Here is a 17,449-nt window from a genome sequence, read left to right as displayed (position 1 = left end):
CACCATCCACTTGGGGTAGCATAACCCACATTATACTTAAAGAAATACTATTGCTGCACTTATTATAACAAGTTCGGGGGCATTAGGGATACTGAGTGCTCCTATAAAAAAATTTTAAATATTTTGACCTTTAATCTAAAAAAAATACAAATAGTCAAAATAGTTAATCGTCATTGCTTACCTACGTTGTTGCCATTTTTCGTTATAAATTTCTCAGTTCTTTGACTGTTGACTTTACCTTATAAATTCATTTATTCCCTTGCTTCCCAAGTAGGTTAGCCACGTCGTCTTCATCCGAAGAGAGATCAGAGAAAGAGGGAACACAGAAATTAGGTCTCAGCACAGCAAAAATGGTGCAAGTGAAGAATAACCAAGTGATTCTAAAGAAGTATGTATCTGGATTTCCCAGAGAATCCGATTTGCAAGTGGTTGAAAATTTCATCGAATTGAAGAAGGTTCCAGAAGGTTCGAATCAGATTCTGATCAAGAATCTCTACTTATCCTGTGATCCCTATCAGCGAGTCATGATGAGCAATTCATTTGTTTCCAGATTTGGTTCTTATACTCCTGGTGCTGTAAGTCTTGCTCTCTGCACTTGACCTCTTTGATCTATATGACCCATATTTATTACAGCATGTTTGGTTCAATTGCTGTGCAGTGCTAATCAATATTGCATATAATTGGGAGTGGTTAGCTTTCTAGGTGGACTTATGATAATTATTATTACATATTATTACCAAAATAATGGTAATACTCTTTCATAGCTCTCGATGAATTTTTATTGCACTTCATTACTATCCCTCTATTACAAAATGATATTAACATTGCATTGCATCTCTTCCAACAGAGTGAGGAATTAAACCAAACGAGCTGTAATTCTTTTCTTAGCCTAGTATATACTATTACTATTACTTTTCCATATAGATGGAGACTACAAGGGTGAGGAATATATGAATTAGGCCTGCCTGTTTCATGGCTTTATAAATTGTAATGAAAAAAGGAATGATTGAAATGCATTTATTTTAGCTTGAACTAATGTTTCTTTTTTGAAAAAAGTACAGAATTCTAGCAAACAAAAAAATCAAAGTAAATAAAGGCATGTTTGGTTTCTTTTTCTTTCTTTCTTTCTTTTTGATTAATTAGTTTCTATTTTTAAAAACAAGAACATTATAAAAATTTATTTGGATAACTGTTTTAATTTAATTATTCTAAAAAAATTTTCATTTTTTAAAAATAAAAAAAGAATCATTTTAAAGTTGTTTTTATTTTATTTTTCTTGTTTTTAAAATATATTATTTAATTATTGAAAATTACAGTTACCTCACCCAATAACTATCACAAGCAACCACTGTGAACTACCGACAACTATCATTATTGATCAATTTTTTAATTCTAAATTAACATATCAAATAGATTTTTTTTTACTTTTTTGGAAAATAAATTTAAAAATTATATTGCAAAATAGTTTTTTAAAAAATGAAAACAAAAACCAAACTGACTCTAAAATCAAATTTTTGAAGGGCTTCATGATTTTAGTGACACAAAAGCTTTTGATACCAATGTAATAAATCTTTATGAATATACCAACAAATAATAGGTTTAACAGAAAATGTTAATCTCTCATAATATAATGAATGAAGGTTTGAATTTTCACCAAAAGAAGTGTCTATGTTTAGTGTTTGATCATGCATTGAATAAGAAAGCACCCGTGCTCAATAAAAAATATTGTTATGAATATTAGAGATTTAACAAAAATGTATAATTGTGAAACTAATTACTGATATAGTTGTGTTGAATAATTGCAGCCAATACATGGATATGGTGTGGCTAAAGTTGTTGAATCTGGGCATCCTGACTATGAAAAGGATGATCTAGTTTGGGGATATGCTATCTGGGAAGAGTACAGCCTTGTTCCATCAAGCCATATACTTTTCAAAATAGGGCACACCAATGTTCCACTTTCTTACTATACTGGAATTCTTGGTAAATATTCCAGTATTTCAATTTATTTTTTTATGATTATTATTTCGACTTATTTTGAGATAATTTATGATGTTCTTGATTTATATATGTGTGGGCCCCAGTAATCTTAAGGAAAGTTTTCATGTGATAAATGGTTTCTATCTCCTATGTTTGCTTTAGAAGATATCATGTACTAAAACTTCAACCTGATAGCCTGTGCAATAATCTTTATTATGTTTTATTTTTTTAAAATGGTTTTCCAGAAGAACCTCCCACATTTTTTTTTAGAAATTTGGATTAAAATAGTTTTGATATATCCATTATAGCCTTGAGTTAGTCCCTATATTTTTTATATATTATATTTTGAATATACATGATTGAGGGTTTAATTTTTTTTTTTAAAGAAATGATTTTAGTTAAATTTAACACTTGGGTTGTTAAGAGAACAGTAAGCTAAATTATAAAGGTTTTGTTGGAAAAAAAAAAGTATTTTTAGCCCTTTTTTATAAATTATTTCAATAGCTTATCATGATAAGCTTTTCTTTTGTTTTTTGTTTTTTGGTCAAAATATATCTCTCTTCATGCAATTAGCTTAAGTTCATCCAATAACTCATATTTTCAATTTCAACAGCTTCCCCAAGAGCACCATAATCATTTTTTTTTTAGTCTTAAACAAACTAGTCCTCTTGATTCTTAAAAATCACAGTGAAATTTTATTTAGGGAAAATATCATTCAAAAACTGTTGAGGTAATTTAACAACAAACAGATAAAAAGATTTGAAATATCACTGCAAAATCAAGGAACTGATTTGAAAATAATTTTAGATGCAAAAAGGACTATAATACCCCTTCTCTTCTTTAAATTATAAATTATAGTGGATTTGCATTTACTTTACTTATGCTTATTATCTTAATTAGTCTAATCCCACTAGTTAATTATTTTGCTTCCTCAATAACTATATTCTTTTCACACCCATTGCAGGTGTGCTAGGAATAACTGCATATGCTGGTTTCTATGAAATAGGATGTCCCAATAAAGAAGATTGTGTTTTTGTCTCAGCCGCATCTGGAGGAATTGGTCAACTTGTTGGCCAATTTGCAAAACTCTTAGGTTGTTATGTTGTGGGAAGTGCAGGAAGTAAAGAGAAGGTATGGTTTTAGTAATAGGTACAATTATACTTCTCAGGAGCTTGTTGAAATCAGCATACACGTTCCCTAATTTGGGTCTTATGCACTTATAAAAGCGACTTTATATAGTAACGTCTAGTGCTTGGTTCAACCGGCAACAATTGTACCAACTTAATTAAAGATTTTGAGTTCAAGTCTTGAAGACAAAGTTGTTATATACTTGATAGAAGAGCTTTGATGTCCTTTATGATCTTGTCCGACCTCATCCATGAGTCTAGACCCTGTTAAGTCCTATAAGTGGGTAGCTAGGATACCACATGACCCTGCTAATACGATGCACATTTAGAATCACTTTCTAATGAAGAGTGAAAGCAAGTTCCACATAGAATCACTCAATCACATTCTTTTATATCAATATCTCTCATAGTCTCAACTAAAAAAGATCCCACTTAACTTGACCCCTTCCATTTTGGTAAAAAAAAAAAAAAAAACCTTGACCCCTTCCATGTATCGTACATGCTTATTTCTCTGAATGTTTAGAAACAACTTTCACAATTGGATAGCCGTAGCTTTCAATTTGAAATCCCTTCACAGTGAGGGCATATTGGATAGCCCTAATGCACGATCACTGAAAGCAGATGCTTCCTTAAAAAAAAAAAAAAATACTTAACGAATAAGACGATCAAATTGTTGTAAAAGAGTTTGACTAAAATGACCAAAATCCATCTGTCGTTTGTGTGTTCTTGTCTGATTAACTTTCTTCACTTTAAAATTAGGTGGATCTATTGAAGAATAAACTGGGATTTGATGAGGCTTTTAACTACAAGGAAGAGCCTCACTTGGATGCTGCACTAAAAAGGTACATACTATCAAACAGTACTATCTTAGACTTAAGGATTTTAATCAATTTGCCACACTTGCAATTTGGTTAGAAGAAATGGGAAGAAAATAAGAAGGCAAAAAATTAGAAGGAAAAAAAACCTTTCAATAATAATAACAATTTACTATTTATTCGAATTTTCCCTCTTAATATTCTTCTCTTTCTGATTTTCTTTCTATCCAAGTGAAAAATAAAAGCTAATAGATATCGATTTACAAATCAGGTACTTCCCAAAAGGCATTGACATTTACTTCGATAACGTTGGAGGCAAAACACTTGACACGGTGCTTGTGAATAATGAGAATCCATGGCCGAATATGCCAATGTGGAATGATCTCACAGTATAATCTTGATCAACCTGAAGGCATAACAAATCTAGCACAACTCATTTATAAGAGAGTTCGCATGCATGGATTTAGTGCAAGTGATTATTATCAGCTTTATCCTAAATATTTAGGGTTCATATTGCCTCTTATCAAAGAAGGGAAGATAGTGTATGTGGAAGATAAAGTTGAAGGCCTTGAGAATGGCCCTGCAGCTTTGGTTGGTCTCTATGGTGGTCACAATGTTGGCAAACAAGTTGTGGTCATTGCTCGTGAGTGATATTAGGGATCATGATCCTCTACATGATATATACATCTCATTATTTTGTACCATTGTATGTCGGGAGGATCACAAGGTCCTTTGTAAGGGATTTGTTTATACTTGGGTCCTTTTCTTAAAAAATAGTTGTTAATATAGTATATCATAATTGTCATTAATCTTAAAAGGGTTTTCATTCAAAGGAATCAAATTATAAGCAAGTCAAGGTATCTAGCTGTCATTCTCTCTTGTTAATGTTATACTAATATGTGTGATATCCACTATAGGAACAACTAATGTTTTCAGGTGAATAAAGTTTTCATTTGTTGTTTCATAAATAAAAAGTCTCGTGCCTTGCATATAGTTTTGTTACATTCAAACCCTTTACACTCAGGCCCCCAAAAGTTTTTTTTTTTAATTAAAAAAAATCAGTATGCAATTTAACTATTGGAAAGTTAAAGCTTATTTGATTCCATTTTCTAGTGTGTGTTTTGCCATGTATTCTTTTTAACGTTTGTAAAACAGTTCTGTAAAATTACTTTCCAGATGAACAGGTCAGAATAATCTGTAATCAAATTAATATGAATAAATCATTGTTTGTAGAATCATACCTAAAAGCAAAATTCAAGAGCTCAAGGAACACATGGATAGTAAGGTTGATGAAATCTCAAGAGCTCTCAAGTGCGCGCGTGAGCAACATGCTGTGGGAAAAACTTTGTCAAGACCTAGAGGAGATCATGGTTCTTTTGTGGCACTAGAAAATAGTCTCCTCATCAAAAAGCCTTCAGCTATGTCAGTTACACAAAAAAACGATGCTAACAACATTAGTGGTCCTGAAATTGGGAGCTTAGTTATGGAAGAAGTCAAGGCAATAACCAAGGCTAGCACAAATGTTATGAAGAAATAAGAGAATGATGCTGATTTAGAAGAAATCTCCATGAAATATGAAGGCATAAGTCTTGAATTGAATCAAGGTTCGAAATTGGTGGTCAAAGATGTTGAATCACAAGCATTAGAGATTTATCAAGTTAGGATCTTGACAAGAGGAGTGTTCAACTTTGTCCAATTCCTACTTCAAATCATCCATGTACTACACCATTTGCTGGAAAGGTTGTTACGGTTATCAAAGAACATATTCTTTTCCCATTTGACAACAACCTCTACAACCACCCTGCTCATTGGGAAGGTTTTCAAATCACTAAAATCACATTGCTTAATATTCCCATAATCTCATTTTCTACTACCTTGTGTGTTGGAAAGGATTTTCAGATTAGTTGCCACTAGGAGGAATTCCCTGCATTGTACTCATAGTAGAGTTACATCAACTTTTTTTTTTTAACTCTCCAGAGGAGAGTTCCATCAAGCAAGGGAGAATCATGAAATATGAGAATAACGTATTTGAAGAAACCTACCTAGCATATTATTATTATTGTATTTTCTTTAACTTGTAAGAAACCCACCTAGTTTGCAGCTTCTTTTGGTGTTATTTTAATAATTTGTTAGAAGGGAAATCTCAACATTAATTTTATATTGACAAGTGATTAAAATTTTCTTAACAGGTAGGAAAGTTAGTTTAAATAGACTAGCTTGAATTTGTAAGAGAACACTTTTGATGAATGTAATATTTGATTGAGATTTCTGATAGCTCATCTCCCTCTGCGTCTGCCCCTCCCTCCCTTGTTTCCCTACTGTGCTGTTCTTCATTCTTATTTCTCCCTCTCTGTTCTCGCCTCCTCTCTCTCATTCTCTATTCCTGATTTTCTCTCCACTCTCTCCCTCTATTCAACCCCGTGCAAGTGTGTGAGTGTGTTACATCACCAACCCCCCCCCCCCCAAAAAAAAAAAGGTTTCTCTCCACCGTGTTTTCCCTTCAACGTGCTCCATTTTTCTCAAAAATGGATCTATCCTATCAAATATAACCTAAGTGGCTAAGTCTTGCTCACTCTATTACAATCCGAATTCAAAATTCAACCATATAATTTTTTAAGTATTGACTTTTAATTGGTTACTAGATCATTCATACCCTTATTTTTTATTAGCACAGTGTTCAACCAAGAAAACAAGCTAGATTTAATAACAACAACAACAACAACAAGCCTTTATCCCACTAGGTGGGGTCGGCTACATGGATTGCAAGACGCCATTGTGCTCTATCATTTATTAAGCTTTTAGAAATATTATTAATTAAGAGATCACGTTCAACAACTTCCAAGAGTGTTCTCTTAGGCCTTCCTCTACCTCTCTTAATCGGACTCAAAGTTATATGTTCCACTCTTCTCACTGGTGCCTCCCTTGGTCTTCTTTGTACATGCCCAAACCATCTCAACCGATTTTCTACCATTTTTTCCTCAATAGGTGCCACCCTCACTTTTTCACGTATGTGCTCATTTCGAATTTTATCTTTACGTGTATGTCCGCACATCCATCGTAACATTCTCATCTCTGCTACTCCAACTTTATGCTCTTGCTGTCCCGTTAGAGCCCAACATTCACTACTATATAACATTGCCGGTCTGATAGCAGTACGATAAAACTTTCCTTTAAGTTTATTAGGCACCTTACGGTCACAAATAACTCCTTTAGCTTTTCTCCAATTAAACCACCCAGCTTGAATTCTATGTGAAATATCTCCACTGATTTCGCCATCATTTTGAATAATGGCTCCCAAATATCTAAACTTTTCCACTTGAGGTATAATTTGATCTCCCAATTTCACTTCCAAATTATTTTCGAATAGTCCTTTACCAAATTTACAATATAAATATTCCGTCTTACTTCTACTCAGACGAAAACCTTTCGACTCCAATGTCCTCCTCCATAACTCAAGTTTGCAATTAACCTCTTCTCTTGTCTCTGCTATAAGAACTATATCATCCGCGAAGAGCATACATTTCGGGATTTCCTCTTGAATATGTTCCGTCAAAACATTTAAAATCAAGTTGAACAAATAAGGACTCAGAGATGATCCCTGATGTAGTCCAATCTTTATAGGAAAATCCTTTGTTTGACCACTAGGCGTTCTTATACTAGTTTTTACCCCCTCATACATATCTTGTATGGCTTTAATATAAGCAATCCGTACTCCCTTTTTTTCCAACGCTTTCCAAAGCACTTCTCTTGGTATACGGTCATAAGCTTTTTCCAAATCAATAAAAACCATGTGTAGATCTTTATCTTTACAACGATACTTTTCCATTAATCCCCTTAGTAGATAAATTGCCTCTGTAGTTGATCTACCTGGCATAAAACCAAATTGATTCTCAGAAATACTTGTCTCCAATCTCAACCTGTGCTCAATTACTTTCTCCCACAATTTCATTGTGTGGCTCATGAGTTTAATCCCTCTATAGTTAGTACAATTCTGAATATCTCCTTTATTTTTATAAATAGGAATTAATGTACTTCTCCTCCACTCATCAGGCATTTTCTTGGACCGTAAAATCACATTAAATAACTTAGTTAACCATCTCACCCCTTCTTCACCTAAACATTTCCACGCTTCGATAGATATACAATCAGGTCCGTTAGCTCTACCATTTGCCATTTTCTTAAGAGCTTCCTTTACCTCCTTATCACGTATTTTTCGATAGAATGACAAATTTTGTTCTCCTTCACCAGTTACTAAATCCTCCAAGTTACTAGATGAATCTCTCCATCATTGAAAAGTTTAGAAAAATAAGTCTCCCATCTATTTTTAATTTCATCATCTGTAACTAAAATTCTTCCCTCTTCATCCTTAATACACCTTACCTGTTCTAGATCTCTTGATTTTCTTTCCCTACTCTTGGCAATTTTATAAATATTTTGCTCTCCTTCCTTCGTCTCAAGGTTCTTATAAAATTCTTCAAAAGCTTTGGAACGAGCTTCACCCACAGCTCTCTTAGTTTCCTTCTTAGCCATACGGTACCTCTCCCAATTTTCCTCATTGTTACACAAATGTATGGCTTTAAAACAGTTCTTCTTATACTTGATTTTGTCCTGTACACTATTATTCCACCACCAAGACTCCTTATCTCTCGGACCAGAACCTTTCGATTCTCCCAAAACTACTTTTGCAACCTCCCGTATCTTTTTAACCATATCCTCCCATATGATGTTAGCACTTCCCTGAGAATCCCAAATTCCTTTATCCAAAAGATTTCGCTTGAAAATATCTTGCTTCTCACCTTTTAATTGCCACCACCTAATCTTTGGTGTTACTACTTGTCGACGTTTTTGGATTTTACTCATAATACACACATCAAGGACTAGAACCCTATGTTGTGTCGTTACAGCATCTCCAGGGATCACCTTACAATTTTTACAAAGTTTTCTATCTGTGTTCCTAACCAAAAGAAAATCAATCTGCGACCTTGAGGCTCCACTTTTGTAAGTGATGAGATGCTCATCTCTCTTCTTGAAACAAGTGTTGGCAATCTTAAAATCATACGTCAATGAGAAATCAAGAAGAGTTTGCCCTTCATTGTTTAGCTCTCCAAAACCAAAACCACCATGCACCCTCGCATACTGACCAGCTTCCCTCCCGACATGTCCATTAAAGTCTCCTCCAATAAAAATCTTTTCACTCTGTGGTATGTGTCGAATCAACCCCTCCAGATCCTCCCAAAATAATTCCTTAAGACTGGCTTCTGTCCCAACTTGCGGCGCATAAGCGCTAACAATATTAACAGTCTCACGTCCAATTATCATTTTTAAAGAAATAATTCTGTCTCCAATTCTGCTAACTTCTACAACGTTCTTCTTCCACTCCTTATCTACAATGATGCCTACTCCATTGCGTGCACTTACTTTTCCTGTATACCAAAGTTTGAAACCTTGAATATCCTTAGCTCCTTCTCCACGCCATTTTGTTTCTTGCAAGCAAAGGATATTGATTTTCCTTTGAATCATAACCCCTACAACCTCTACAGATTTACAATTTAATGTCCCAACATTCCAAGTACCAAATCTAATTTTGCTCTTATGGACTAACTTCTTTAGCCGCGTGCGTCCAGAATGACACGGTAGCCCTTGCTCATTTAACACTACATCCGGGCGCCGATGCAGCGGCTCTAACTCACTTATCACTGTACTCGAGCCATGCAGCGCGTTACTTACGGGCAACGACCTAGCATTAACATTATAACGTCTATTGTCCATGTTCATGATAGATTCAACAAATTTTTACATTGGCTGTTGATGGCCTAACACAACCCTCCTCCTTTACCCGGGCTTGGGACCGGCTATAAACATAGGCGGAGTTAAAACAAGCTAGATTTAATAAGGCTATGTTAAGAAATTTGGAAGGAATATTAACACATTAATTACATTTCTGAATCCACACGCAGAAACCTTAACCTTGGTTTGCATTGAAACTTTGAAAGAAAACTAACGAGAGAATATTAGCAGGAAAAAATCCAGAAGTAGCAATTTTTATTTTTTATTTTTTACTATATTTGAAATTTTCCCCCCTAAAATTCTCACCTTCCAATTTTCCACCCACTTTCTCCTCCATCCAAACCATGTCTAAATGATGTGTAAGAAAGACAAAAGAGGGAATAATTGAAATGACCAATAGTACATGATGACAGAACAGCAAACGGCAAGCAACTCTCATTGAGCAATTGAAAATGCTAGTCATATTACCCGCACTACCATGGTTGAGTACCCATACAACTTTTCAAGTATGGTGACACAAGCATCATAAAGGCCCTGTTGACATTCCATGCTTTGTCGCAGCAGCCAAGGTGATGAAGTTGTGAATTTGTGGAACTAAAATCTTTGAATGCATCTATGACTACATCATAAATTTCATTCCTCCACTGCAGTGAGTCAAACTAAACACACAAATGATCCCATTGATTTGGAATTATCCTGTCTTCAAGCCTCAGGAATGTCCTTGAGATCTGCATAAAGGTTTTATTTCACACCACCTTCAGAGTTTCCAGAGACTTTGGGCCTGTTTGATTATTTGTTTTTAGAACAGTTTTTTTATTCTGAAAAACAAAAAATATGGAAAAAAAAAAAAACCTGCTTGAAAATATGTTTTTTGTTGTCTGTTCTAAAAAACAAAAAAGAAGAAAGTTGTTCTGAAAAACAAAAGCCTGAACATCTTTTAGATGTTTTGTTACCTTTTGTTCTGCAAAACTAGATAAAAGACATAAAATACAGAAAAGGCATAAAATACCATGCTTTCATTAATGACAATTATGTAATAAAATAAACTGCTCTTTCACTATTTATTTTATCAATTTAAATATGTTTTTCAAAATAATAATTCAAACAGACTTTTTTCATTTTTTGTTTCCAAACTTGTTCTGAAAAACTATTGTACAGAATTGTTTTAAGAACATAAAAACAGAAAACAAAACCAAACAAACCCTTTATTTCCATTGGAAATATCCAACAGAATTCTGGATGACTCCTTAACTTCACCTGTTTGTTGGAATTGCCGCACAAGGGAAATTTTGGAATGAACGACAGCTACCACCATTGTTCTAGAGCAAGAATCACAACACATTTACCTGCCACGTTGCCAACATCCACCGTGCCATTTGTGTTTTTGTCATGAAGGCCGCATTATGCTTAAATCAGAGTTTTGGAGTTTCTTCCACCAGGGCTTTTTAGGAATTACAATCCTTCATATATGCTCAATCAGGCCAAAGACTGCCACAAGACGAATTTCATAATTTTCAACAGTCTTGCCCAAGTCTCAAGTCTGCCAACACATCCCACTGAGTTGACCAGGAACAGTATCACCATGGCTTAGTAAAAGAGGCTTTGAGCACGCTGCCAACGGTCATGCTTGAACAAGAGAAAGCCCTGGCCTAGGTTCTGTAATGATCACTCATTTCTTCCATAAACCACACCTCACATCTTCATTAAGCAAGCGATAGAGCTCAGTTAGATACCCAGCGCACTTGGTGTTATTCATGAACAACATGATATGATTTTCAACCAATGCTAGTTCAATGTGCCATGCATTGTAAGTTTTCCCAACATATTTGATGAGTTCACTTGGTATTCAGGGCCGAGCAGAGCTTGCACAACATTTGATCTGCTGGCTTGCTCCCTCTAATGATAATCTTTAGACAGATGAGTGACCATCTGACAAGTGTTACTTAACTCTTCCTTATACAATGTAACCCAGACAATTGGAAACACCAATACCCATAAATGATATGCATCATTAGCATCTGTGTGCCACGTGGCAAACTCTCTCAATGGGATCAAAAAATCAGCCACCTGGAAAAAGAAGAAAATGAGATAAGAAATTGAAAAATATTTCCTATCTAATAATTTGGTTTCATGAGTTGACTGACATTGCCACAGAAAACATTGATGAAACCGAAGCACTTCTCTAGAACCAATCATATTGAAGTAGATAACCAAAAATACCATACATGATAATTTTCAATATTATGCGATCTTTTTAACAAACAGTCCCCATCGTGCAAGTAACATGTTTATTCATCCTTAAGATAGACCTTTGTATATTACCATGAAAAGCAAACTCAAGATGTTCTGGATAAGCATTAATATGCTCAACAATAAGTTCAAGATCAAACATCAATCCAGCAGTTTGCTCGTGTTGTCAAGTGACATCCCTGATGATTCTGGAAGGAGTGTTCCCCAAACTATAAAATGAAATAGAATTTAGGAAGAGTAGATAGATAGAATCAATAGATAGAAGAGCTGAACCATAAAGCTTTATTCATTAGAGAACCCACCTAGCTGGTTTGTGCATGATGATGAGAAGAGGGCTTAATTACATTTTGCAATTTTTTTAAGAAAACATGATACCAAAAATAGATTTCATTCACCATGAATGACATTATATATCATAAAAGAATGTGAATCCTCATCCCAAGGAAATGAGAATGAAGACTATCAAACGTCATTTTTTTCCATTCCCTTTCCCTACTGTACTATTCCTGTGCACCAAACGAGCCCAATGGTACGTTCATGCAATTCATCGAAGATATTAAATAAGACAGATCAATCATCATGGCATAGTTGCTCCTTACACAAAGCTCCAACCAGGCTCTTTAGCTGTCCCAGATCCTTTCATCAACCCACGAATTCTAAGGACTTCATCCCACTGTCCTAAATCCGCACAAATGTTTGAGAAGGAAACATAAGCCCCAGCATCACATTGCTCCAATTCCATTACTTTTTGGGCTGCTAACTTCCCAAGCTCATAATCACCATGGACCTTACAAGCTGCGAGGAGGGTTCCCCAAATTAAAGCATCAGGCTTTACGGGCATAGTGTTAATGAAGTTTTCTGCCTCTTTTAGTCTACCTGATCGACCAAGAAGATCAACAATACAGGCATAATGACGATGACAAGGCTTAATGCCACAGTCTCTGACCATTGAATTAAGATAGAAGAAGGCTTCTTCAACCAGCCCACTATGACTACAAGCCAATAACACTGCCACAAAAGTTACTGCGTCAGGTTGAATGCCTTCTCTTCTCATGAGTTCATAAGTAGCTAAGGCTTTGGAACCTTGACCATGTTGAGCATAGCTCACAATAATTGCTGTCCAACCTATCAAATCAGGCTTCTCAATATGGTCAAATGCTTTGCAGCAATCCTCCAAACTTCCACATTTTGAGTACATGGTCACAAGTGAACTACCAACATATACATCTGATTGCAAGCCCAATTTTTCAATGTAGGCATGCAGTTGAGTCCCAGCTGATGATCTATTTGACAGTGCAATGGCCCTCAGGACAGATGAAATTATGAAGGTGTCAATGGGTAAATCAGTCAAGATCATATCACGGAACAACAGAAATGCCTCTTCAATTAAGCCATTTTGGGCATATCCTGAGACTAAGGAAGAGCACGCAACCTTATCCTTTTGAGGTAGCATATTGAACACCCTCTTTGCAAGCTCCAACCTTCCACATTTTGAGTACGTGGACACAAGTGCACCACCAATAACTGTGTCTGTTCCCATTCCCAAACGAAAAGCATAACCATGTATTTCTTTACCTGTCTGTAGAAAACTAAGAGCAGAACATGCAGTTAGAACTGCCGTTAAGGTCAAGTAATCAGGTAAAATTTCTTGAGATAGCATCTCTTTAAATAGGTGAAAAGCATGACCTGCATAGCCATGTTCAACAAAACCAGCAATCATTGAGGCCCATGAGACATTGTCTTTGTCAGGAGCTTCTTCAAAAACTCTATGAGATTCCTCTAAACAGCCACATTTAGAGTACATGGTGAAAAGTGAACAGCCTACCGTAGCATTAGTAACTAGTCCAGACTTCAAAGTGTAACTATGCATCTGTCTCACTATATATAAGCAGTTTATGATACTTAACACTATAGACATATAATACTCATCTGGTCTAACACCTTCTTGCAACATAAACACAAAAAATTCAACCGCCTTTCTAGAATTTTGATTGTAAGCATAAGAAGACATCATTGCTGCCCATATGCGCACATCTTTCACATATTTTATCTCACTGAAGGCTAAATCAGAAAGTCCGACTTCTCCTATTTTTGCATACATATTGATCAAGGTAGCTTGGACAGTTGCCTCTGAAATTAAAGGTAATTTTAATATTAAGGAATGAATTTGGCTTGCCTCTTCAATCATCCCTGGCTTGGAACAAGCAGCAAGTACACTAGTAACAGTATAGGTATTTATCTCCTCCCCTGATTCTCTCATATGCTTAAAAAACTTAAGTGCAGAAATAGAATCATTCTCTTGCACAAATCCAGAAATTATAGCAGTCCAGGAGACCACATTATGGACTGGCATCTGCAAGAATTTCCTACCAGCTTCATCCATACGTCCACATTTGGCATATAAATCAACAATAGCAGTATCCACAAAAATATCTGCAGCAACACATTTTATTACTCGTCCATGAATTATTTCCCCAATCTGCAGTTCTTTGAGTGAACAGCATGCTGTTAAAACACTTGGAAATGTATAGCCATTTGGCTTTAGAGATTGATGACACATTTGACAAAAAAGATTTAAGGCGGCCCAGTACTCTCCATTTCTAACTGCCCCAGAAATCATAGCATTCCAACAAACCATGTTATCACATGAAACATCAAAAAAGACCCTTTGAGCCTCTTCAAAGCTGCAATTCTTGGAAAACATATCTATCATCCCAGTGCGGACATAACCATTAAAAACAAACCCTTTTTTCATTGCAAGTGAATAAACTTGCTTACCTAATGCTGAAGCTTGCAAGGCAGCACAGGCTGAGAGAACACTCCCATAAGTAAACTCATTTAGCTCCTCACCAAATGAATGCATCCGACAAAACATCTCCCATGATTTCTCGTACATGGAATTGCCATTGTAACCAGATATCATGATATTCCAAGACTGAATATTTGGAAGAGTAATTGAATCAAACAGCTTGCAGGCAACAACCATCGCAGAAGATTTACAGTACAAGTTGAGCAAAGAGTTTGTGAAAAATACATTGGATTGCAATGCATCAATTTTGACCAGGTAGGCGTGTAAGATTTTTGTGCTTCTAATGCTGGGCTGTCTTGACATTCTGTGATCACTGAAGAGCTTAAAAGGGTCCAAAGGTTTGGAGTTCTCTTCATGTTCATGAGAAATAGGGTATGACATTCCGATCAAAGCAAGCGAGGATGTGAATCTGCAAGCAAGGTGTGAAATCCTAGCTGGGAAGCATTGATCTATAAGAGAAATCATAAGCGTTGTACAATGAGGACTGGGCACAGCAAGTTCCAGTTGCACTAACTTGTAGCGATGTGTGATGTGAAGTTAAAATGAAAAATGACAATTCAAGACATGAGAATTTCTCCTAGATCCTTTCTTGCTAGTCACCTCCCTCTCAATTTGTTTAAAGTTCAACTGCACTCCCAATCCTAACGTAAATTTTATTCTTCCTGCATCAAAGGAGGAAGAAGATTTCATCAACAGAAATACCATCAATTTAGACAGTCCAATGCTAGATACAGCTATGGAAGTTCAACCAAATGTCTCTAATACGAAACGAATAATTACAAGAATCTGATAAATGAGATCAAAGCCATCAAGGCGCCCATATCATACAAAAACTTCTTTGGCAGTTTGGCTATAATGGGTATCATGGCTTTAATGAGATGAAAGACACAAGCTATGTTCATGATGGAAGAGATTGAAGCATAATGGACTCTATCAAAGCAAAATTTTGGTCAGCTTTGATCAAAGTCCATAGGGTTTATTTTTTTAGGATGAGTCCTCATAATTTTAAACCGTGAATCTTCAAGTAACCGTGTTAAACAACTGCTGACGTGGCTTAATGATGTTAATAATGATTATGTGGTGTGAATTATATGGCAGATAATTACATGGGCTGGCAGAAGACGCAAGGCAGGAAAACACAGCTTAGAAAATGCTCCAAAACACGACCATACACGAGGGCTTTGAAAACGCGTCTGAGAGGGTTTTGTAAAGCTTTCTTCTACGAATTTTCTCGACCATTCTGGAACTTCCTCTGCCATTTTTTTCTCTACCATTGATCACTGATATAATTTAGAATCAGTTCGGAAACTGAACACTTTTTCTCTACCATTAACTTGCTTTGCTATATACAACCATGCTATTAATTTATAATCAGTTTCGATTTCGAATATGCAACAGGCTTTCTCCAGCAGCAACTTGAATATATATGCCTTCAATTGGAAATAGGCTTCGATTATGCTTTCTCATAGTTTTCTTATTGGTATTCTATGTCTCTTTCACATTCTTGATCAACCTTTCCACATTTTAATAATGTGGATGTGTGTAAGAGGGAAACCAAAAATGAAGCGAAGATGTGATGTTCATGCAAACCTTCGAACCCCTGCTCCTTTGCCGCCGAGCCCTTCGTCCCTCTTCTCATCGCCAATTCAGATCCCAAGTTCTTCTTCTCCTTTGCCCGATCTTTACTTCTTCAATGTTTGAAGCCGACGACGCGGCGACGCCAAGCCCCTAGAGCTTCATCCGAAGTTCTGCGCCTCTCGTGCTGCTTGGCTTCGCCAACTTTTTTTTTTTTTTTTCAAATTAAAAAGGCAAGTAACCTAAAATTCAATAAAAGATAATAAGAAGCATGCTAACTAATATGTTGTTACTTATCTTCTAAGTATTGCTTCAAACATCTTGAAAAAACCATAGGTATCAATATAATCTTTAAATTAGTAGCCCTTTTTTATTTTGCTAGAAAATTAGGGCATTCAATATTATTCTTGTTGACATAGGGAATTTTCACCTCCCCATCAACTTTTTTTTTTTAATGAGACAAATTTACTATATAAATGAGTTGTAACTTTTGCTAGCTTTAATTGATAATTTGACTATTTCACACAAAAAATGAAAGGGAGGATTGCATCGAGGGTCCTTGAAAAAGAATTTATAATGTGAAGAACCAGTACATTTTGAATTAACATTTAAAGATCAAAATCCTTAAATATAATTAAACTATAGAAATCAATTACCTAAATATCCTTGTTTCCTTTTTTTTAAAAAAAAAAAAACCCCCACTACCTGTCAATGCTACTTGACCATTGTTGCTTACTAGCCACTGTCGTAGCTCACCAAAGCTTTGGCACTGGCAACATGGTCAATGACAATCAATTTTAAAAATTGGGAGCCAAGGGGTTTAAATCCCAAACCCTTTGGTTCCCTAAAATATTGAAGATCATTGAGACAAATAATTCTTGAAGATATTTAGTGCAAAATAATATATATTATAATGTAATTTTTGTTTCCAAGCATTTTCACGATTGTTGTTTATTTTGATTTCTCAAAGTATTTTTATTGATATCTAAACAATCACTTGTTAATATTTAAACTTGACTTGTCAATATTAAAAAAAAGGTGTCAATTTTAAAAAACCAACTTATTCCCTAGATATTAATAAATTATCAATATTATACTAAATAAAA

General features: G+C 35.3%; 1 protein-coding gene and 1 pseudogene across 9 annotated transcripts; one reads left to right on the top strand and one right to left on the bottom strand.

Moving 5' to 3' along the window:
- The first annotated feature begins 271 nt into the window (after positions 1 to 271).
- On the top strand, positions 272 to 4,731 carry LOC129291056 (2-alkenal reductase (NADP(+)-dependent)-like; annotated as a pseudogene).
- Positions 4,055 to 16,552, bottom strand: LOC129291054 (pentatricopeptide repeat-containing protein At1g74600, chloroplastic-like). Of its 9 annotated transcripts, none has more exons than XM_054928166.1 (5): positions 16,359 to 16,552; positions 12,559 to 15,430; positions 12,032 to 12,168; positions 10,178 to 11,776; positions 4,055 to 5,340 (listed from the first exon to the last, which is right to left on the bottom strand). In XM_054928166.1, exons 2-3 carry the CDS (start codon positions 15,231 to 15,233, stop codon positions 12,126 to 12,128), a joined length of 2,718 nt encoding a protein of 905 aa, XP_054784141.1. In that variant the 5' UTR covers positions 15,234 to 15,430; positions 16,359 to 16,552; the 3' UTR covers positions 4,055 to 5,340; positions 10,178 to 11,776; positions 12,032 to 12,125. The 9 variants fall into 9 exon arrangements, with proteins under 9 accessions (XP_054784141.1, XP_054784143.1, XP_054784145.1 ...); XM_054928168.1 differs by lacking the exon at positions 4,055 to 5,340 and having other exon boundaries at positions 10,122 to 10,490; positions 10,967 to 11,776; XM_054928170.1 differs by lacking the exon at positions 4,055 to 5,340 and having other exon boundaries at positions 10,122 to 10,437; positions 10,967 to 11,776.
- Between the last annotated feature and the right edge of the window lie 897 nt (positions 16,553 to 17,449).

Source organism: Prosopis cineraria, unplaced genomic scaffold (assembly GCF_029017545.1).
Source record: "Prosopis cineraria cultivar Desert tree isolate PC_DT_omini unplaced genomic scaffold, ASM2901754v1 PC13, whole genome shotgun sequence".
NCBI lineage: Eukaryota > Viridiplantae > Streptophyta > Magnoliopsida > Fabales > Fabaceae > Prosopis > Prosopis cineraria.
This window is presented reverse-complemented; position numbering and strand designations above follow the sequence as displayed.